General features: G+C 45.2%; 1 protein-coding gene and 1 long non-coding RNA gene across 2 annotated transcripts; both read right to left on the bottom strand.

Annotated features, from left to right (window-relative positions):
• Positions 1–1,340: 1,340 nt before the first annotated feature.
• Positions 1,341–11,489, bottom strand: LOC117846861 (uncharacterized). Its single transcript, XR_004638481.2, has 2 exons — positions 11,304–11,489; positions 1,341–10,033 (listed from the first exon to the last, which is right to left on the bottom strand). It is a non-coding gene; the product is annotated as an uncharacterized lncRNA (long non-coding RNA).
• A 2,157-nt stretch (positions 11,490–13,646) lies between these two features.
• LOC117850084 (tubby-like F-box protein 8) lies at positions 13,647–16,790 on the bottom strand. Its single transcript, XM_034731871.2, has 5 exons — positions 16,533–16,790; positions 15,402–15,954; positions 15,161–15,248; positions 14,773–14,905; positions 13,647–14,682 (listed from the first exon to the last, which is right to left on the bottom strand). The coding sequence occupies exons 2-5, from the start codon at positions 15,765–15,767 to the stop codon at positions 13,911–13,913; spliced, it is 1,359 nt and encodes a 452-aa protein (XP_034587762.1). The 5' UTR covers positions 15,768–15,954; positions 16,533–16,790; the 3' UTR covers positions 13,647–13,910.
• Positions 16,791–22,459: the final 5,669 nt, after the last annotated feature.

Raw genomic sequence — 22,459 nt, 5'->3', positions numbered from 1 at the left:
AGGATATATAATTCTTCTGGTCCAAGCACGATATATGATTCTTCCAGTCCAAACAGGATACCTCCTCCAGTTCAAGGAGGATTTACAATAGCTGGCCTTCATCAAGATGCATCTGCTGATCGAAAATTACATTTTGATGAAGTGTCAAATTCGGAAAAATTTGAGTAGTAGTCATGCTTTTATAAATTTTGTAGCCACCATAAAACTATAATGTTCCAATTGCACTATTTAAACGATTCTGAACTTTTCACTAAGCCAGTAGCACAAACAATTTTATCAGCCAGTAGCACAAACAATTTTATCTGAGATAGAAGATACAATTCTCGCCAGACTTGAACTTAACGAAAAAAGGAAAGGTTCAGTTGCAGAGGACCATGCCGCCCGCCTGCTTTCGTCCCTACGACGAATGTGTCATAGACAATGATCATCAGAAGCTGGCTCCAATCCCCCCGCTCCGTCCATCACCCTTCGGTACGTTCCATTCAGTCATGTCGCGCCTGACTGTGTTGCTAGGCCTCGCGCGCACTACTACGGCCCACGATCAGACGCAAGCAATCAGTTGCGAGACACGTGGAACAGGTCTGGGCGCGGCTTGGTGCCGCACAGAATTTGTTTCCTAACCCTCGTGCCTCCTTAACAATCCAACCCATCCCTTATTATTTTTATTATTTTATTATTTTTAATTTAAAATCATATAATATTATAGCCCAACCTTTATTGAGCCAACCCATCCCTTATTATTTTTATTATTTTATTATTTTTAATTTAAAATCATATAATATTATAGCCCAACCTTTATTGAGCCAGATCCTTAAATTTGCTAGACTAAATTAGAAGACCTTTACCGACCCTAATCACCCTAATCAGCAGCCACTGCCTCGGACCTCGGAAGAAAAGATACCAAGGTATGTATGAACCGTATTCTTAGACTAGTCCCAATGCAAGATTTCATCGCAGTGTTTTTAAGGATGCCACATCATCCCATGAGGTATATTCTCATGAATGAAACAAAGAGTCCCAGTGCATAGTTTCATTTCACAATTTCATAGGATGACCATGACATTTAATTGTGAGACATGTGATTGGATATGGTTAGATGAAATGAAACTCCATAGCCCCAATGCAAGTTTCATAGTCTTGGAAACAGTGTATACACAGTTTCATCCTGACGAAACTCCTTCCCTCTCTCACTTTATAACTATCATGCCATGTCATCACATATGCTGATGTGTCACTGTATTTAATGTGCATGAAACCTCTATGAAACTCCCACTTTATAACTATCATGCCATGTCATCACATATGCTGATGTGTCACTGTATTTAATGTGCATGAACCTCTATGAAACCCCCACTGGGATTAGCCTTAGCTGTCCCGAACCCATTCATCAGCAATCCAATTTCCAAGATTCATGATACAAACAACATGAATAAATAATAAATACCATGAATATCCTAACCATCATATATCAAGATTCTACATACAGTAACAATGAGCTGCATGCTGCCTTTGGACAATAACATCCAATGTATCACTTGAGTTCCGTTAAGGAAGAATTTAATTGAAAATACAACCTAATCTTCCATCCACAATTCAATTGACGAATACAACCCATCTTCCATCGAAGGTACGTAGAACGAGGGAAAACCATTCCCTGGAGAAGGTGACAGAAACCAATCTAAATCCAAACTACCAGAAACACCATATGCATCTCACTTTTATGGTACAAACCCTGTTATACCAAAGATCAGCACAATTTGTTATTGCTATCCCCTCAACACAGTAAGGAACATAAGATGCACCCATCTTTCTTGGAAACAGTAGACAAAGGGGGAAAAACTGAACTGACTATACGGTCATAAATGACAATAATCTAATATTCTCATGTTCGTTGATCATGTGCAAACTACAGATGCACTTAGAAGAGGATGAAAACAAATTAATACAATGCTACAGTATGCATAAGATAGAACTGATAGAAAAACAGGTGGACAGTCTAAACAAACATGCATATTCTATAATCACCCAGTTTGTAATAAGATGGCATGTACTGTATATGGTAGCCAGTAGCCACAAATAAGGTCATAAGAGCAGCAGAATCACAAGGAGAAGTATACAGAATTTAAAACCCCATAAAAATGTGAAAAAACAAATCAAGACACAAATCAATACTATGCCCTCAGATCTTGTTGATGCAGCATTCAATGATGGCACAAGGGATGAACTGGCAGTGAAACTGAGCTGTTCTGAAAGGATTGTTATTGCTGCTGCTGTTCTGCCTCCGCCGCCACCGCCACCGTCGTCACTGCATAAAGCAGGCACACACACGCACGCACGCGCACACAGATAGTAGGATAGATAGGTAGATAGACAGCAGCCAGCCAGCCAGCTTGCAAGAGAGGAGGGAGGGAGGGATGTGCCATCTCTGCATATTGAGTTACCATCATTGGGCAATTGTTAAGATAGAAATAGGTCCTGTATCATCAACCGTCCAGATACAGCAGCAAACCATATTGGTTGTAAAACAGAAAATTAAGGGCAACAAGAGCTATGATATTCCATAATTCCAATCCTTTTTATACAAAAGATCACTAACAAAAAGTAAGCGGCAAAAAAAAAGCTAAGCAAGGACAAGAACACATGCACAATAAGATGTTTGATCAGAGCAATCATCAGATGTAGGCCGCAGTCATAATTCAGTGCAGCCAAAACAACACAATTGGGAGAGTGAATGTGATGTTCTAATGTAACATAAAGATTTACAAAGCAATGCAGAGAAAAAAAGAACTAAGTTAAGAGATGAGAAGGAGGGCAGGGGACAAACACAAATACAAACATACAAAAAGCGAACTTCCATTAGGAAAATCACATGAACCTCCTGCTCTTACTAAGAACCCCAACTAAAGAAGGCTACTAATTCCTGCAGGAGATGAGACCTTCATTAGAAGGAAAGAAAAATGAAAATAAGTTCATTGGTCTCTATTATCAAATAGCCCTCTCCGTTCAAACTATGTGATGACATATACTATCGTGATTCATCAAAGGCTAATCTAGCAGGTTTCAACACTGGCACTAGAGAATGCCTCGATTCTTGAGATAACAGTAGAAGTGGATTGGGACAATGACGACCACAGTGATAGCTTCCACAAAAGGGAAGGGGGGCAGGAAAGATACAAGGAGAGACGATGGACCAGCCAACTGAATGAGGCTACCTGTCAGCGAGCTCATCAACTACATCTCATCTAAATAGATGAGTATGCTTCAGCTCGCAGACCATGGAGAAGCCAGCAGAGCACTGGCCAAGTTCAGGAGCTCCATCCATGCAAATGCCTAATACCACTTAAGTCTGATCTGATTCAGATTATCTACCAACAACAACAACAACATACAACAACATAGCCTTTCAGTCTCAAATAAGTTGGGGTAGGCTAGAGTTGAAACCCAATAAGAGGCACAAATCAGGATTCGGGCACATGAATAGCTGTTTTCCAAGCACTCCTATCCAAGGCTAAAGCTTTGGGTATATTCCATTCCTTCAAATCTCCTTTTATTGCCTCTTCCCATGTCAATTTTGGTCTTCCTCTACCTCTCTTCACATTACTGTCACACCTTAGGGTTCCACTACGCACCGGTACCTCCGGAGACCTTCGTTGGACATGTCCAAACCATCTCAGCCGGTGTTGGATAAGCTTTTCTTCAATTGGTGCTACCCCTAACCTATCACATATATCCTCATTCCGGACTCGATCCCTTCTCGTATGACCACAACAAATCCAACGCAACGTACACATTTCCGTAACACCTATCTACTGGATAGGCCAACATTCTGCACCATACAGTATTGCAGGTCTAATCGCCGTCCTATAAAACTTGCCTTTTAGCTTCAATGGTACCCTCTTGTCATATAAAATTCCTTATGCTTGGCGCCACTTCATCCACCCTGCTTTGATTCTATGACTAACATCCTCATCAATATCCCCATCTTGTTGTAGCATTGATCCCAAATATCAAAATGTATCCTTCCTGAGCACTACTTGGCTTTCCAAACTGACATCTCCCTCATGTGTAGTAGTGCCAAAGTCACATCTCATATATTCAGTTTTAGTTCTGCCGAGTCTAAAACCTTTTGACTCTAGGATCTCCCGCCACAACTCCAGTTTCCTATTTACTCCTGCTCGACTTTCATCAACTAGCACTACATCATCCGCGAAGAGCATACACCAAGGGATATCCCCTTGAATGTCCCTTGTTACCTCAACATTCAGATTATCTACCATTGAAATAAATACTATGGCCTTGGATATCAGACACTGATTGATGGTATGTTATTACTTCCATCTCCCTAGTCACAAATAAATGAGGTTTTGGACATCGTTGATGGTATGTTATTACTTCCATCTCCCTAGTCACAAATAAATGAGGTTCTGGACATCGACAGGCCTCCAGCACACAACTTTGACTAGCAATCTTTGTTACAAAATATTTTTGGAACATAGCAAAAGCATACTTTGAAACTAGATTTCAAGACAAATCTACTTGGCTCGTTTTCAAATATCCAAACCCAGTACAAGTAATATGCAACCCAAGTTTCAAATGTTTGACTTAGGACAACCCCAATACCTTTGCTTATTTGTGGCTGGAGGGTATACCTTGCTTTTGCTTTGTGGGTGCGGTGGGGGTGGGGGTGGGGGTGGGGGTGGGTGGAGCGGATGCTGGTACTGGATTCTAGGGGCAGTGATGGGGATAAAAGTAGCAACAGCAGAGACAATGTGACACGAATAGGAAGAAAAGCAGGAGGGGGCTGGAAAAGAGGTTGGCCCACTGCAGGAGAGGACCCATCTGTCCGTAGATGTATCTCTTCCCCCAACAAAACTTCAGTATGAACAAAAACACAGAGAAACAGTTATGCATTACCCACTTTAGGAACTCCAACTTGCAAGAATTACCCAAACCTCATTCCAAATCTGGTTTACAATGAGGTACCCTTATGAACACCATCAGGCCAAAAGCAGATGAGTTTCCACAGCTCTGCAAACTAATAAGAGACTCAAATACTAACAATTAAATGAAAAGAAATCAATAAACGAAAGGCACTATAAATGCAATAAAGGAACTTTCAGGCAGCGGCGGTGGCAGAGGATACCAAATGCCATCTCTGCATATTCAACAGTGGGAAAACACATTTTTTAAAAATATTAAAAAATACAAAAGGCAATGATCCCATTCATCATCCAAAAGATAGGCCATCACTATTTCTAAAAACTAGCAATTTGGTGCAACCACGATTCCACAGAAGGGCAAAAAAGGAGTGTTATAAGATGTGAGGCATGCCGGGATTTGAAACATTCGAAAATAAATTTGATAACAAAATTTAAAATAGAAAGCCAACTTCCACACAAGAATGGCATCTAAACTTTATAAGAAACCCAAACGGAGGAGATCTTGCCTCCATGGACAGATGAAGTAATCATAAATACGGAAAGAAAATGAAAAACACCAAATCATCAATGTCTTGTTACCAAATGGACCTCAGATTATGTGACAAGCAAGTGCCCCAACATATATTTTAATCTTCATCACTGGAACTGGATCAGAAGAATAGAGCAAGATGGCAAAGATAACGACAGAAACAATAGCACCGGCAGTGGCAAAACCGGGAAGGAAAGAAGAAGAAAGAAAAGAAAAGAATAAAGAAGAGACAATGGGCCAGCCACTTCTTTGCCCAGGTGTCAGTGAGACAGTTCACCACTTCATCTAAGTATCAGTCACACCAAGGAATAAAACATCAACACCATGATTATTTGAATTAAAAGAAAAGGCCTTGATTGTTAAACACCAAAACGTTTATTTTATTAAATAGCCTCAGATTCGACAACCCAGCTTGATCGTCACCAGAAGATAATGCAGTGAGCTTCAATGCTAGCACCAAAGCGGTAGAGCACGTAGGAATCCATCCAAGCAAGCAACAGTTCATTACCAGCAGAAGAAGGCAGAATAGTTATTTTCATCCTCAAGCTATCAACCAAGGTTCATTTTCGTCCCTGAACTACCAAAACGACCGTTCTAGTCCTCGAACTTTTCTCATGTGGCTCAATTTCGTCCTCCGTCCTATGTGTTATGCCGCGTCGGTGCCCCATGTAGGATGAATGGATTCTTTCACTTCAAACCTACTTGAAACCCAACCTGATTGGATGCTGACATGGCCGCCAACATGACGTGACATGTAGGATGAAGGATGAAATTGAGCCGTGGGAGAAAGCTCAAGGATTGAAATGACCGTTTTGGTAGTTCAGGGACTAATTTGAGCTTCAATTAATAGTTCGAGGACGATAATGGCTATTCCACCGCAGAACAAATCAATCCAAGTCTGGATGAGTGGATGGATCTGCACTTGCAATGCCAGTAGAGGGAAGGAAATGGAGGAGAAGAGCCTGACCTGGTGAGGTACCATTTGTTGGTGAGTGATCGTTCGATCCCCAAGCATGCTGCGGTGCCCAGAACACAGAGAAGCCCATACTGTTCAGGAGCTCCAATTTTGCACACGCAAAGGGTGACTCCATGGAGCTCAAATCCTAGTCGATCTATATATCCTTTTGTCATGTGCCTAAGGAGGCTAGGGGCAAGGGCAGGCCCAACTGGCCCAACACGTCAGCCATCTTGGCCCGCTACAGTAATTCGCGGCTACTGTACCACAGCCGCTAGGAGTCAGTCTAGGTTAGGGTTTAGGAAGAATCTAGAAAATAGATTTGCTTGTAATTCGAGTCAAGTTAGATTCGCTTGTAAGTCAAGGCAGCTCCTCCCCATAAATATGAGGGGAGGGGTAATGGATTCAATCAAGTAGGAAAAGGGCTTAATCCCATCCTACCTTTTGCTACGGTCTTCTAAAACAGCCTCCTAGTCTCCCCACGTTACTGTTCATGTCGTGAACAGTAACTCCCCTGCGCCGCTGACAGCTCCATGGCAACCAGCCACCCTCTCCTCCCTCCCCAATAATCCACATACATGACACCGTGCATCCATTCATCTGGTGATGGGATCATCGTGATCATCATCGGCCAAGCACAAAATCCAGAAGGCAAGGGGGAGAGTTGGCTGCACTGCAGGGGTGCGACCATCTGTCTCTCTCTGCTCCCAACTAGGCTTTGGTTTGAACACAGCAGAGAAACCAACTATGGACTGCTCACTTTAGGAACTACAACTTGCAATAATTACCCACTTGGACCCCATATAGAATCCAGTTTATGACAAGGTGCCCTTACAGGCACCAACAGGCCAAAAGCAGATGAGTTTCCACAGCTGAATAAGCTAGATAAGATACACAAATACTGCCAATGAAACAAAACAAGAAACTGGATAAAAAGTCACTAGAAATGCAATAAAATAATTACTAAAGGACGTGAAAACCAATAACAAATTAACATAAGAGGCAGGAATGCAGAGACCCCCCCCACCACCACCACCACCACTCACCCCCACATCCACGCACCAATTAAACTAACAGAGGCAAACCTGGTAGATGAAAACGCAAATCTAATTATTAAAAGAAGAAACTAAAAAATGAATGCATGCAAGTAAGAAAAAAAAATGCATGCCCTCAGATCTCACAGATACAGAATTCATCAATGGCATAAGAGATGGTGACCAGTGCATCTCAGTAAGAAATCACTGCTTCCAATGAGGCCCTTTAATGACAATATGCAGTTGTTGCTGCACAGAGCCCCAGACAACACATACACACACGCACACACTCGAGGGAGGGAGGGACGTTGGGAAGGAGGGAGAGTGAGAGGGAAAGAGAGAAGGTGGCAGTGATGGTGTTGGTGGTGGAAGAAGAGGAAAACAAATGCCATCTCGCATATTCACATTTCATCATTGGGCAACGCATCTTTTAAGAAATTATAAGATGTCGCGTTGACATTCATTGTCCAAAAGATGGGCAGCCACTATTTCTTCAAATTAGAAATTTGGTGCGGCCATAACTTCACAAATGGGAGAGCAAAAAGGGGTGTTATAGCACAATATAAGTTTAAGAAAACAACAACAAAAAATTGTGTTAGAAGAGGTGCAAAATCACAAACATATGAAAATAAATATGATCACAAAATATCTACAATCAACTTCCTCTTGAGTATGACACCAAGCTCTCCATAATAAACCAAACTGAAGGAGAATCTTTGAATCGAACAGATGAAGCCGTCATAAAAAGGTAAAGAAAAAAAATGCCAAATTATCAATGATCTGCATTACCAAGTGGCCCTCAGACTATGTGGCTGGCATGTAACTCCATGTTTCATCAAAGGATAATGCTGTGGGCTCCAAAACTGGCACTAAAGCATGTCCCAAGGGATCATTAGAATAGAAGAATAAGGATGATGACGACGATGACGACGACGAGCATGCCAGCAGTGGCAACAAGTGGAAAGGAGGATGAAGAAGAAGAAAGAAAAAGAAAGAGGGACAATTCACCAACCACATGGTTAACCCATGTGTCAGTGTCACATCCAATACCTCAGCATGCTTCAGCACCCAGATCATGGAGAAGCCAACACAGCACAAACCACTTCAGGAGCTACAACCTTTCAACTGCATAGGTTGATCCACCAAGCTCAAATCAGTTTCAGTCCATGATCCATCCACAAGTCTCATCATCATGGGGCCAAAAGACAAACCAAGCAACAAGACAGTAAAACTAAAAAAATACCCTAAAATAAAGTGCTAAGACTAACAATATCTTTGATTTAAAAAAAAATCTCGAACACGCAGGAGAGCTGCGTATCATTATATTAAGAAGATTTTTTTTCTTTTTTCCTATTTTTTAATGAAAAGATTAACAATATCATTATATACGGTACAGCAATAGAGTTATGGTATTCATGGATAGCGCAAGAGATGGTCATAAATTCATTAAAACTCAACAAAAACACTCACATAACAAGTATTAACAGCAAAATGCAAGCCAAGCAACTATATGCAGAGACAAACCTGGTAGATGAAAATGCAAATATATTTATTAAAAGAAGGAACTCAAATGAATACATGCGAGTAAGAAAAAATAGCATGCCCTCAGATCTCAAATACAGAATTCATTGATGGCATAAGAGATGGTGAGCAGTGCATTTCAGTAAGAATTACTGCTTCCAGTGAGGCCCTTTAATGACAATATGCAGTTGTTGCTGCACAGAGCCACAGACAACACATACAAACACGCGCGCACACTCTCAGATAGAGAGGGAGGGAGGGAGAGGGAGAGTAAGGTGGCAGTGATGGTGGTGGTGGAGGAGGAGGAGGAAACCAAATGCCATCTCACTTATTCACATTTCATCATTGGGCGACACATCTTTTAAGAAATTATAAGATGTCATGCTGACATTCATTGTCCAAAAGATGGGCAGCCACTATTTCTTCAAACTAGAAATTTGGTGCGGCCATAACTTCACAAATTGGAGAGCAAAAAGGGGGTGTTTTAGCACAATATGAAGTTTGAGAAAACAATGACAAAAAAATGTGTGAGAAGAGGTGCAAAATCACAAACATATGAAAACAAATATGATCAAAAAATGCCTAGCAATAAACTTCCACTTGAATATGACACCAAGCTCTCCATAATAAACCAAACTGAATGAGAATCTTTGACTCCGACAGATGAAGCCATCATAAAAAGGTGGAGAAAATAAAAATACCAAATTATCAATGGTCAGCATTACCAAATGGCCCTCAGACTATGTGGCAGGCATGTAACTCCATCTTCATCAAAGAAGCTGTGGGCTCCAAAACTGGCACTAGAGCATGTCCCAAGGGATCAATAGAATAGAAGAATGAGGATGACGACGATGACGAGCACGCCGGCAGTGGTAACAAGTGGAAAGGAGGATGATGAAGAAGAAGAAAGAAAGAAAGAGGAACAATTCAGTGTCACATCCGATACCTCAGCATGCTTCAGCACCCAGATTATGGAGAAGCCAACACAACACAGGCCATTTCAGGAGCTACAACCTTTCAACTAGTTGATCCCACCAAGCTCAAATCGATTCAACTGCATTATCCATCCACAAGTGGTCTCATCATCATCGGTCCAAAAGAAAAACCAAGCAACAAGACAGTAAAACTAAAAAATGGCCTAAAATAAAGTGCTAAGACTAACAATATCTTCTTCTTTCGAAACGAAAAAGACTAACAATATCACTATATACAGTACAGCAATAGAGTTATGGTATTCATTGGTGGCACAAGAGATGGTCATAAATTCAATAAAACTCAACAAAAACACTCACATAATAAGTATTAACAGCAAAATGCAAACCAAGCAACTATAGAAGTAGAAGTGGTAGAAACACCATACATGAAGGATGGATGAGTGTGTGTTGTGTTGATTCAAATACACACAACTTGATCCATCAAACAAAGACTGCTTATTAAAACAATGCTGTAAACCTTGGCAGCGCCAACAAGGAGACGGAAGACAAGCAGAGGATGGGTACTACAAATAAACCTTGTAATGTCTCTGCTACATTCCACAACCCACATGCTCAAGTCTCCTCACTGAGCATTACATCAAAGCATCAGATCAGCACCATAAATCCTGAACACCCTGATTGTTTTAAAGTTTGTTCACACAAACTCCCAAATAGGAGGTCACAGAGTTGATTCCAATCGAAACACCAGAACATTCATATTATCAAATAGCTCATGGCCCTCAGATTTGACAACCTTGTTTGACCTCCATCAGAAGCTAATGCAGCGGGCTTCGATGCTGGCACTGAAGCACATCTCAGGGGTTTGGCATTAGGAGAAGAGAAGAATCCATCCAAGCTAGCTAGCCAGCGTTCCTTACCAACAGAAGAAGAAATCAATCCAAGTCCAGATGGATGTTGCAGTTCCACAAGAGGGGGAAGAGGAGGAGGGAGGTGACGAGACTGCCACAAGGGCGGTCCCACTTGTCAGTGGGAATGATCACCCTACCCCAAGCATCCCAAGCATGCTTCGGCGCCCAGAAGACGGAGAAGCCAACACTGCACTAGCCATTTCAGAAGCTCCGTTGCAAAAGCGAAGGGTGGCCTCAGGGAGCTCAAATCCGACTCGATCTATGATCTATCTATCCATCCATCCAGTCATCAGGTTATGGAGTCATCATGATCATCATCGGGCAGAGCAAAATCCAAGCACCGACCGCAAAAATCGATAGCACGAAAGAAAAAAGAATGACCTACGGATCGAATCTACGCCGCGATCCCAGTCGAAGTTCCAAAACCACGGCAAAATTGAAACGGGCGAAACGCAGAGGCGGAGAGACGAATCAAACGTACGAGGCGGGAGCGGAGGACCTCCCGATCGTTGAGATGGAGCCCTCCTCAAGGTCGGCGGAGAGGACGAGGGTTTCCGCCCCCATTCCCCGAACCCGCGCCGCGGCACAAAACCCCTTCCATTTCGGATTTTCGTGGTGCTCCTCTGCCTGCCACCGCCAGTACTCCAGCAGAGGGCAGACCAGCAGGCCCTGCTTTTTAGGCGTTGGAGGAGTCGTTCGGCGCACCTTCCGAGGAATCGAAAGAAGGCCACGCGGACGGACTCGGGCTGCCTCTGCTTCAAGCGGCGCGGGCCGTAATGTTCGGATTCTCTCGTGTATCTTCAGCAGAACACCGGCCCGTGGGCCTGAATCCGTTATGGCCATTCTTTCTTTCCCTCTCCTGACCCACCCGCGCGCGCGGCGCGGTAGAAGAACGTCGGCCCACAAGGCCACGAGGATAATCACAGCCCGCAATCGCGAGGATAATCAGCAGCAGTGGCGGCAGTCTTTTTCCCTCCCAAAACAAACAGTGGCGGCGGCTCGCATTTCACTGGCTCGCCGCGGCCGGACCGCCGGAGATTAGCCGGTTTCTCGTGTCCAGATGATGTGGCGGATGCCGGCTGCCGGCTGAGGTGCTCTACCCAACGTTAGGTGCGTTAGATGGAGGCGTCACGCAAGCATGAACCAAGACAAAAGCATGTCGTTTTTTATGTCGTCGAAGGAAAAGGATTCAGATCGAAGGATTTGTATTTGAACGACATTTGAGTGGTTGGACTTTACTTTTGACGTTCTCACACGTGCAATTGAGCCTGACGGCAGTGTTAGATCGCCAAAAAGAAATTATTCTAACCAGTTCGATTACCAAAAATTGGAACCCGCCCATACTCCAAAACTGAAAGCTCATCGGCGTTCCGTTTGGGAAAAGCAGCCAAGGGCCCCCATCCATGCTATAATGCGGTTCAATCATGCAGGAGGACGACGAGATCCGGGCAGCAACAACGGGGAGAATCTGGCGAGCAGCCAGAACCGTGTTATTATACCCGCCGGCCATCATTCCCTCCATCGCATCGCCATCGCACCCGCCGCCATACGGCTAGTGGGATTCCACGGCGTCGTTCCACCGTGCTGCGCGCCCACGAAACGAATCGGCTAGAAAAGCTAAGCCGGCAGACAAGATCAGAAACTCCCCCACCTGAGACTACAGGGAAGTGATGCCCGCCGAGCTGCATCGCACACGAACGCGTCGCGTCCCTCCCTTGGCCCAGGTAAACCGAGGGATTTTATTCGATCTCCCCCAAACTTTGAGCACCCAAACCAAACGGACGCGATCAAATGCCCTCTCCTCCGAAGAGCCGGCCGAGGAAGCAGCCGACACGGAGCAATCATCCTCGTGAATCATATCGAGCACCAGGTCCGGTAGCCACTGCCGGTCTAGTGATGAGGCCACTCGCGGACTCGCCCTGGCCAAAGCGCGCGCACATCAACAAGCCCTCTGCCCCGGTAATGCGTGCGCGCTGCCACCGTCCAGGGAGCCTCGAGGCACTCGTGTGTCCACCGGGAATGATTGCCAGCCACGGTGTACTCGATTGTTTCTTCAGCTCATGCCGTCCAAGCAAGCCACAATACGGCAATACGCTTTGTTCCCTGGAAGAAGAGTGATTGGAGTGGAGATTGGATCCATCCATTCATCGTCCAGTTCTGTGCATTCCAGCTCGGACGCATTTTATTTTTTTTCCTTAAAATATATGTACTCAGGCAGATGCTACTTTTATTTTTTCTGAAATTATACCCAGTCACACACTCGCATGCAGAAAAGAAAGCCCATTCCTTCACCCGGTCGCACTCATCATGGGTCCAGATCAGATGCGCCCTTTCCTCCTACTACTACTTTATCACATCTCCTAGCTGTACTGCTCCTTGCTGTCACTACAGAAATGCACATCTTCCTCCACAGAGAAAGTGTTCAACCTTCTTCTCATATAAAAGAAGAGTGAACAAAAAAATAAGAAAAAAACCCAACCTAAAGAAGCTGAAAGGCACAGCTTTGTGCTGAGATAAAGGGGCACACACATGTGCAATGATTCTCTTATCAGGGGCACAACCACTGCACTCGACGCGCCGAACAAAGGGTGCATCCGCGGAATCATGCCATGATGGTACATGATGGCTGGTGACTGACCAACCGTATTGAAAGGGTAAAAAAGAGGTAGGAAGGCTCCATCGAGCGAGACAAGCCCGTCACAACGGGATGCAAGCGTGATGCTCACATTGTATAATAATGCAAGCATCTGTGCACAACAGATTTGAAAAATAAGGCGTTATCTTCTTTTTTGTGCTTCAACCAGTCGCGGAATCCACGCAAAGCTTGAAAATAATTCAGCAAGGGAACCTTTCACGTTAAGGGTGGAATCTCATGCACATCAGACGAATGGCACCAACCATGGTGCCGGCAGCTGAAACACGCATACTAAGAAGTCTGGTTCCAGGCTACAACATGAAGCAGAACACAATACAACCATGAGAGAATACAACAAAATGCAAAAGCATCAAAAGCTAGAATCCTAGGGCCAAATGCACCTCTTCTTTTGTGCATTTCCAGCTCCACTTCCATCAAATCCTGGGTGTCTATCTACTCACAGGCTAATTTGGTGTCGAAGCTACTCAAACAGATCGCAAAAGCCTGGAAGGCGGAGAGCGGGTAGCGGTAGTCCACCGTGAACATATCTTTCGCCACCTTGCCAAACTGCAGGATGACCTTGTCCTGGTCCGATGGAGCAGGCTGCGACACGGTTGGAGCCCCAGTGGCTGGGGGCTGGCTTGATGTAGCAATCAGCTGGAAATTCTTCACTGACGCGATGGTTACTCGGCCGCGGAAGTTGAGGCACCAGCATTGCAGCTGTTCATGCCATCTGGGGGCCTTGTTGCGAAGCACAAGAGGCCTCTCCTTATTTTGTTCCTCTTCGTCGCCAACCATGGCGCCTCTGGCAATGTCAGAAAAGCGGGCGCTGCTGAAGTCACGGACACTGCCGAAGTCGCGGGAGCTACTGAAATCCATGGACCGGTCCATGATGGATGACTTGGAGAAGGAGGTAGTGCTGCGAAAGGACTCCTCTAATGCTCGAGGCAGAATCTGCTCAGGCTGTCCAGGGACTATGCCGCCAGGCTCAACCGCGGAGGCAGGTATGGAGTGCATGACACAGTGCATCCGCCTAGGGCCCCTCGTGCCGAGAACATTTAGCTCGTATGTCACCTGAGCTATGTTGTAGCTACCAGTTGGCACCTTAGGGGAGACTTTCTTGGAGTTGAATCTCCGGCTGGTTCGTCCAGCGTGAGGGACAACAGCCCCATTATAAGGGGGCTGTGTGTCATAGATCATAAATTTTGTGCCTAGGAAGTTGGACCTGGAAATGACAAGAAACACCTCAATTAGCTTACACAATCAAATAAACCGGAGAAACAGAAGGTTTGCCATCCACATGCATTTCAATTACCTCAGCTTTCCAATATATGTGCTGCTTGACCTTGAGATGTTGTCAGCATCCATCGAGATAACATACTCCGTGCATGTTGTCTTGCGGTTCCTTTTAGCTGATAAGAGGAACTTGCCGTTCTCCGTAAGTACAGCTGATCCCCAAAAACACACACAAAAAAAGCGTCAACAATGTGCCAACTTTTCAAACAGATGAAATAAAATGTAGCTGAAGTTCCATAACCAAAAGGAGGAAATATTTGGCATAAATGTTGGAAACATGCAAGCAGAATAAAGTACCAGAATGGAGACTGGATGATAGCAGACATTTGCCAAAATGTTTTTTTGAGGCAATGCTAAAATAATAAAGGAATGATCTATTGATACAAGCAAAAAAAGGCGCAACTTACCAGTGCTCAGGCACAAGTAGAGATGATATGTAGACTTTGATTTATCTCGCTTTATAAAACATTGAATCATTCCATCTCGATGCCCAGGCTGTGAAGACAAGCATTAGCAGATGTAATTAATACTATGAAAGATGTAAGAATAAGCATTGGGAAATGCCATAATTAGCTACACAATATCATTCCTGCAAACATTCAGGTAATCAGGTCAAGGATTTCTTTCATTAGAGAATGTAAAGCTCACCTGCTTTAAAGAGACTGGGAAGGTAAGCTTCCCACAGAACTCTGGGCTCAGCACAATCTCCCGGCACATCTCCCTCCACGTCCGACAAACAGCAGCGCAGGAAACAACATTCTTGCGATTTGGCCAGGTGCTCTCGCTGGCCTCCAGCCTCCGGATCACATCCCGGAGGAGCTCAGGAGGGAGATTAGCCCAACGGCTCTCCTGGATTATGAGATCTGTATCACGGAGCTCATGCACCGTGCTCTGAGATTTCCCCCTGTGATGCCCGGTGAGTCCAGAAAGGCCAGCAATGGTCACCTCAAAGCTCCGCCTTGACAGGCTACCAAAACCGTCCCGAACATCACGAACGATGCTGCGAAACGACATCTACGCCAACTAGAACAGGGCAGTCAGGCCTACAAGAACCTTAGGCTTAGCCCTGCCGATATATAACAGGGAAGGTGCCCAACAGCCTTCCTGGTGACTCCACTTATGGAACAGTGGAGATCACGCCACCCCAAAGGGGATCGCTGCCTTTGGGTGTGTCTAGACAGAAGCAGTCGCCGATTTGTTCCTGCGATAAGAAAAGAATCTTGATGAGAAAGCGTGCGAATAATAGCATGGAATAGAGCTAGCGACATATCTTAGGAATTATAGACCAATTCCAAGTACAGCTCACCACACGGGAGTCTGTGAACCTATGAGAGTATACACTATTATTACAACAGAATTTCAGGAGCGAGGCTGCGATAACATTTTAATATCGGAGGGGTCGCATCACACATCAACCATATTCTGGTGGCATGTTGCAACATTTCGAGAAAGGTAACGTCGGCCCCCCGTACAGCCAACCCATTCGTATGCTAGCAATTAGGCACTCCCCGAAAGATCAAAGGGACCCCTTTATTTCCTGATTCATCAAAGGACAAAGTTGGGAGTGGGATAAAAAAAAGGAGAAGCCTTTTAAGGAACAAATCGAGCAACACATCGACGGGTTACAAAAATCTCAGAAGAGACGCGAGATCTAACAGGTCTGCAAGCAGAGGCGGACACATGTTGTAACTGGGTCAGATCCGGACACAAACAGCTTACAGTAGGGTTTGGGGTGCTCCGTTTTGCACAGCAGGAAGGGAAGGGAAGGGGCAGGCATACCTGGTGGGTTCGCCGCCGGCAAAGGACCCGCCGAAGACGTGCCGAAGGGAGACCGACAGAGAGAAGGGAGGTGAACCGGTGAGGAGGGGGCGGGGGGCTGGAGAAATAGAGAGGAGAGGTGAACGCGCAACAGAGGAAGAGGAACGGGAGGTGGAGGTGGGTGTGGAGAGTCTGGAGACTGGGAAGGCTCGAGACGGAGACCCGGAGAGCGAGCGAGGGAGACGAGCGGGGCGAGGAAGGTGAGAAACAGAGGAGGAGCCGAGGAGGAGGTGTGTGTTTATTATCCGGCCTCGGTCCAGGGCGGGGGTTGACCATCCCGTTCCGTTCCGTTCCGTTTGGGAGGTCGGCCCCAGGCCCCCTCTCCCTTTCGACTTGGTCGGCCCGGTGCCCCGAGCCACAGAAAGCGGGTCGTCTTTGGTGTACTGGAGCTGCTGGATCCTCTGGTTCGTTGCCATCGTGGCAGGGACAGGGGGGGGGGGGGGGGGGGGGGGGGGGGGGGGGGGTAGTAGCGGCACGCTAACGCTAACGTTGCTGACTTGCACGGCAAGGCCTAAACGTTTGTACTGTATTAGCAATTCTGTTGGAGTGAGATACAGCTGGTATCCCGTTAGGCAAACCTTCTTTTAAAAAAAATCATTTGGACCCTAGTACTGAATTCATTCATGTTGCAAAGAAGGTAAACCGAGATCTTATATACACAAGGGAACCATCTATCCATACGTGGAAACGTCGGAGCTAAAGAACAAAGCATTATGTCACTTTCAATGGTTTAGTTCACTTTGCAAATCGATCTTGTTTTGAGTTCAAGATGAACAAGATATGCTTTCTTGCCCACTAGGATCGCTTGATACGCTAGATAGAGTGCTAAAAACAAGCATTACTTCGTACGATATTTAGGACGTTGAGAAGGATAATACTAGCGAGGGAGAGCAGCTCATCTCGTCAGCATCAACAATTCCATGTTTAAGGTTCGCGAACATTTAGCGCAATAGAAGAGAGTCGCTTTTCTTCTCATGGACTAGTTGCTGAGCTCGAAGGCTTGAAGCTGGGGACAAGAGGCGCGGTGGGCACTGGACAGAGCCGCAGTGGCGTGTTTTCTAGCGAGGCCTCGTGCTCGGCGATCCGCACATTGCTGTCCGCCAAAGACGGCCACCCAACAATCAGCGTCGTGTTGCTGTGTTTTGCCTCGATAATTACTTTCACCGCGCTGGTGTAGCGTTCAAGTAATCCTCGCGGCCTCGCAGCTTTTTACCGTGGTGCGAGGTAAGGGGCGTTTTCTTCCCGTGTCTTATTTTTAGCACGTGTCGCATCGAATGTTTAAATACTAATTAGGAGTAGTAAACATAGACTATTTACAAAACCAATTACATAAGTGGAATCTAAACGGCGAGATGAATCTATTAAGCCTAATTAAGCCTAATTAATCCATCATTAGCAAATATTTACTGTAGCAACACATTGTCAAATCATGGACTAATTAGGCTTAATAGATTCGTCTCGCCGTTTAGATTCGTCTTATGTAATGGGTTTTGTAAATAGTCTACGTTTAATACTCCTAATTAGTATCTAAACATTCGATGTGACGGGTGCTAAAAATAAGTCAGTGGAAGAAAACGGGGCCAGGTTAGGGCATGTTTGGCTGCCACGCTAAACTTTAGCTCCTATCATGTCAGATGTTTGATACTAATTAAAAATATTAAATATAGACTAATTATAATACAGAGGGAGGCTACTTCGGGAGACAAATCTATTAAGCCTAATTAGTTCATGATTTGATAATGTGGTGCTACAGTAGCCATTTGTTAATGATGGATTAATTAGGCTTAATAGATTCATCTCGCGAATTAACCCAGAGCTTCTGCAATTAATTTTATAATTAGCTCATGTTTAATCTTCCTAATTAATATCCAACCATTCGATATAACAAGTGCTAAATTTTAGCCACTATCATCCCAACAGTCCCTAAGGGTGCGTTTGGTTTGAGGGACGAAGTGGGACGGGACGGGACGATCCCACTTCGTCCCGTGTTTGGTTTGGAGACAAGTGGGACGGGGACATCCCTATGAGGGAATATACCCTCCAGATGCGGGATGCCCCCATCCCACCAAAACGAGCGGACGGGGGCATCCCACTTCGCCCCCGTTACGCGCCGTCCGTCCGCACCGGCGGAGGGGCCGGCGCGGGCGAGCTCCCCCACGGCCCCTGAGATCCGGCGAGGGACGGCTCGAGGCCGGCAGGGCCTGATTCACGGGCGGCGCGCCCGGGGCAAGCTCCCCCCGGTGGCGCAACGGCGAGCCCATGAACGATGCCACGAGCGGAACCGAGGTAGAGGAAGAAGATGGCGGTTAGTATGACAGGTGGGCCCACGAACGGTGCCTAACAGAAGGAGAAAACGGTGCTCGTCCCGTCTACACCAATCTCTCCAACCAAATAAAAAATTAGGACGGACCCATCCCATTTAACTAAACATGAATGGGATCATCCCATCCCGAAGAATTAGGACGGGACCGTCCCGTTCTACGGTGGTATTTGGTTCCCTTTGCTTATTTTTAGCACGTGTCACATCGAATGTTTAGATACTAATTAGGGGTATTAAACGTAGATTATTTATAAAACCCATTACAAAGTGGAGGCTAAACGGCGAGACGAATCTATTAAGCCTAATTAATCCATCATTAGCAAATGTTTATTATAGCAACACATTGTCAAATCATGGACTAATTAGGCTTAATAGATTCGTCTTTCCGTTTAGCCTCCACTTATGTAATGGGTTTTGTAAATAGTCTACGTTTAATACTTCTAATTAGTATCTAAACATTCGATGTGATGGGTGCTTAAAAATAAGTCAGTGAACCAAACCAGACCTACGTCGTCTCCCATCCAAACGCAAACGCACCCTAACTTTCTCTGCCGCTCCCGTCCGTGTGCCTGACTGCTTTCCGCCCGCTGCCGCGTCTGGTTCATCATCGATGCCGCCGCCAACCCCTTTCTGCCGGTGGCGTGACGAGGGTCGCCCGGCGCCCGGCGCGGGTGTGGAAAGCCGCGCGCGTCCGGCGGCGACCCCGGCGCGCCGTGCACGCTGCCGTGCTCGATCGGCGCTCACTCATTAGTAGCCGCAGCCGTAACCCAAAAAGAAAAAGCTCCTTTTCCATTGGCAGCCGCCATTAAAAGAAGAGATTAGCACAGACTGTAATAAAACCTTGCACGGAAGTCGTAATTAAATAGTTTAATCGCGGTTATCGCGGAGGTGGGAAGAACGAAGCTCGAATCGAACTCCTCAACCGAACCACCCACCCCCGTGAAGTCAGGTGGCAGGAGTTTCAAAAGGTGATCGATAACGTGGCGGTACCTACACCGTTGGATGCGAAGCGTGCTGCCGTCCTCGAGATCTCGCCGGACGTGACGGTGCACGTGGACCAGCCAGAGCGTGACAACGAGACATCGAGGTGCCCAGCAGCCCAAGCGAAGCCCCCGGCCGGTACAGGTCGGTGTCCGAGGTGGCAGCCGGGACGGAAGGGGACGGCTCGAGCTGGTCGGAGGCTCTGCATGCGCTTCCTGTCAGCTAGCGCCTGCGCGTGGGGCGCGGCCCCACCTGCATACGTGCAGGCTCTGCCTGGCTGTGCCGGGCTTGTTGCGCTTGGAACGAACCACTGTCAGGTCGGAGCCCCTCAGCCGTGCGCGTACTGAATGACGCACGCACATTCTTGCCCTCGTACTGAATGACGCACGCACATTCTCGCCCTTTTCTTCTTTGGGGGCGTTTGGATAAGAGGCTAAACTTTATCCCTGTCTAAATATAGGGGTGTTTGGATACGAGGTGCTAAAGTTGAGGGTCACATCGGATGTTCGGACGCTAATTAGGAGAATTAAACATGAGCTAATTATAAAACTAACTACAGAACCCTTATACTAATTCGCGAGACGAATAAGCCTAATTAATCCATCATTAGCAAATGGTTACTGTAGCGCCACATTGTCAAATCATGGACTAATTAGGCTTAATAGATTCGTTTCACAAATTAAACTCCATCTGTGCAATTAGTTTTGTAATTAGACTATATTTAATACTCCTAATTAGTATCAAATATCCGATGTGACAGGTACTAAAGTTTAGGAGGGTGTATCAAACATCCCCATAAGCTAATTACAAAACTAATTGCAAAACCTCTAGGCTAAATCGCGAGATGAATCTATTAAACCTAATTAATCCATTATCAGCGAATGGTTACTGTAGCACTACATTGTCAAATCATGGACTAATTAGGATTAATAGATTCGTCTCACGATTTAGCCTAGAGGTTGTGTAATTAGTTTTGTAATTAGTCTAGATTTAATACTCCTAATTAGTGTTAAATATTCGATGCAACGGGAACTCCCTGCTCCCAAACACCCCTTTGTGTCTGCTCCCAAACACCCCTTTATGTTTTCGTCCCCGCGATTTGCGCTTGCTTGCTTGTGCTGTACTGCTGTCGAAGTGGACGCTCGATTATTATTCGGATGGATAAGGAAGGGCTTGCGTTGCATGCTACAGTAGCCTTTGAGTCAACCAGAAATGCATGAAAAAAAAAACAGAAAGGTTTGTTGGTTTCCCGCGGAGTTGCTTGCGAGACTGGTGAATGAATTCCCGATTTTCTTTCTAGAAACTGCATAGTGGCTTGCCAGCGGGAGCACTTATCTAGTGGCAGCAGTGTAGCACTTCAAAACGGAGTTGGATGCTACTCCCTCCAACTTTCATACAGACTCAAATGGTACGTTTAATCAAAATTATAAAGAGTATTTTGTAAAGATTTATGACACTGAATAGATATACTATAAAAATATATTTAATGAAAAAACTAATGTTACTTATTTGGTATTATGAATATTATTATTTTATTGTATAAATTTGGTTAAACTTGAGATGTTTCGACTCTCCAGAAAGTTGGAATAGCTTGTAATTTAGAATGGAGGGAGTACGTTGCTATATTATTCATTTGTTTTTTATTCGCTGGAATCAACTAAAACATCTTCCACGAAATCATCGCATCTACCTTGGTGAACCCGCCGTCGTGTCACATGGACGCGATGATAGCATCTAGCGATACACCGTACACGGCAGCCTCTCTTCTAGATGGATTGGCTTGAATACGCCGCTATCGATCTAGCTAGGTTAGGCGATTTAGGGATGTTGGTTTCACGGATTAAAGTTCTGTTCCTATCATATTAAATGTTTAAATACTAATTAGAAGGATAAAATATGAGCTAATTATAAAACCAATTGCACAGACGGAGGCTAATTCGTGAGACAAATCTATTAAGCTTAATTAGTTTACGATTTGACAATGTGGTACTACAGTAACTATATGCTAATCATGAATTAATTAGGCTTAATAGATTCATCTTGTGAATTAGCTTCATTTATGCAATTGATTTTCAATTAGTCTATGTAATATTCGATGGATAATTAAACTTTTAAGTTAAAGTCCGTGAAAACAAACTGGTTGTCCCGTGAAAACTATGACGCGGCACACGTGCGCACGGTCTCGCGATCCTCGTCCGCACCTGGTGACAGGTGACCTTGATATCGGCCGCAATGTGCTCCTACGTGTCCCTTGGGAAAGGGGCCGGGGAATTACAAAAGTCTCATGGAACGTAGCATGCAATCCAAGTACGGAAATTCTGAAGGGAGAGACCTCTCGATTAGTGTTAAATCGAGAGCCTCCCCGATTTGAAAAAACGAGGTAAAGGGAGGGGATGAAGAAGTCAGAAAAGGGAAAAAATAAGAAAAGTAACAAATCCAATAAAAAGGTTCTGTTTGGCACGGCTCCACTTCTAAACTCCAGCAACTCCATCAAAAAATTCAGCCAAACACCCCAACTCCAAAACTCCATGGAGTTGCCAACTCCATGGAGCTGTAGTGCAAATGGAGGTGGAGTTTTGGAGCACCT

The sequence above is a fragment of the Setaria viridis genome, chromosome 3 (genome assembly GCF_005286985.2).
Source record: "Setaria viridis chromosome 3, Setaria_viridis_v4.0, whole genome shotgun sequence".
NCBI classification, from domain to species: domain Eukaryota; kingdom Viridiplantae; phylum Streptophyta; class Magnoliopsida; order Poales; family Poaceae; genus Setaria; species Setaria viridis.
The sequence above is the reverse complement of the archived record's forward strand: the minus strand, read 5'-3'. Positions and strand labels throughout refer to the sequence as shown.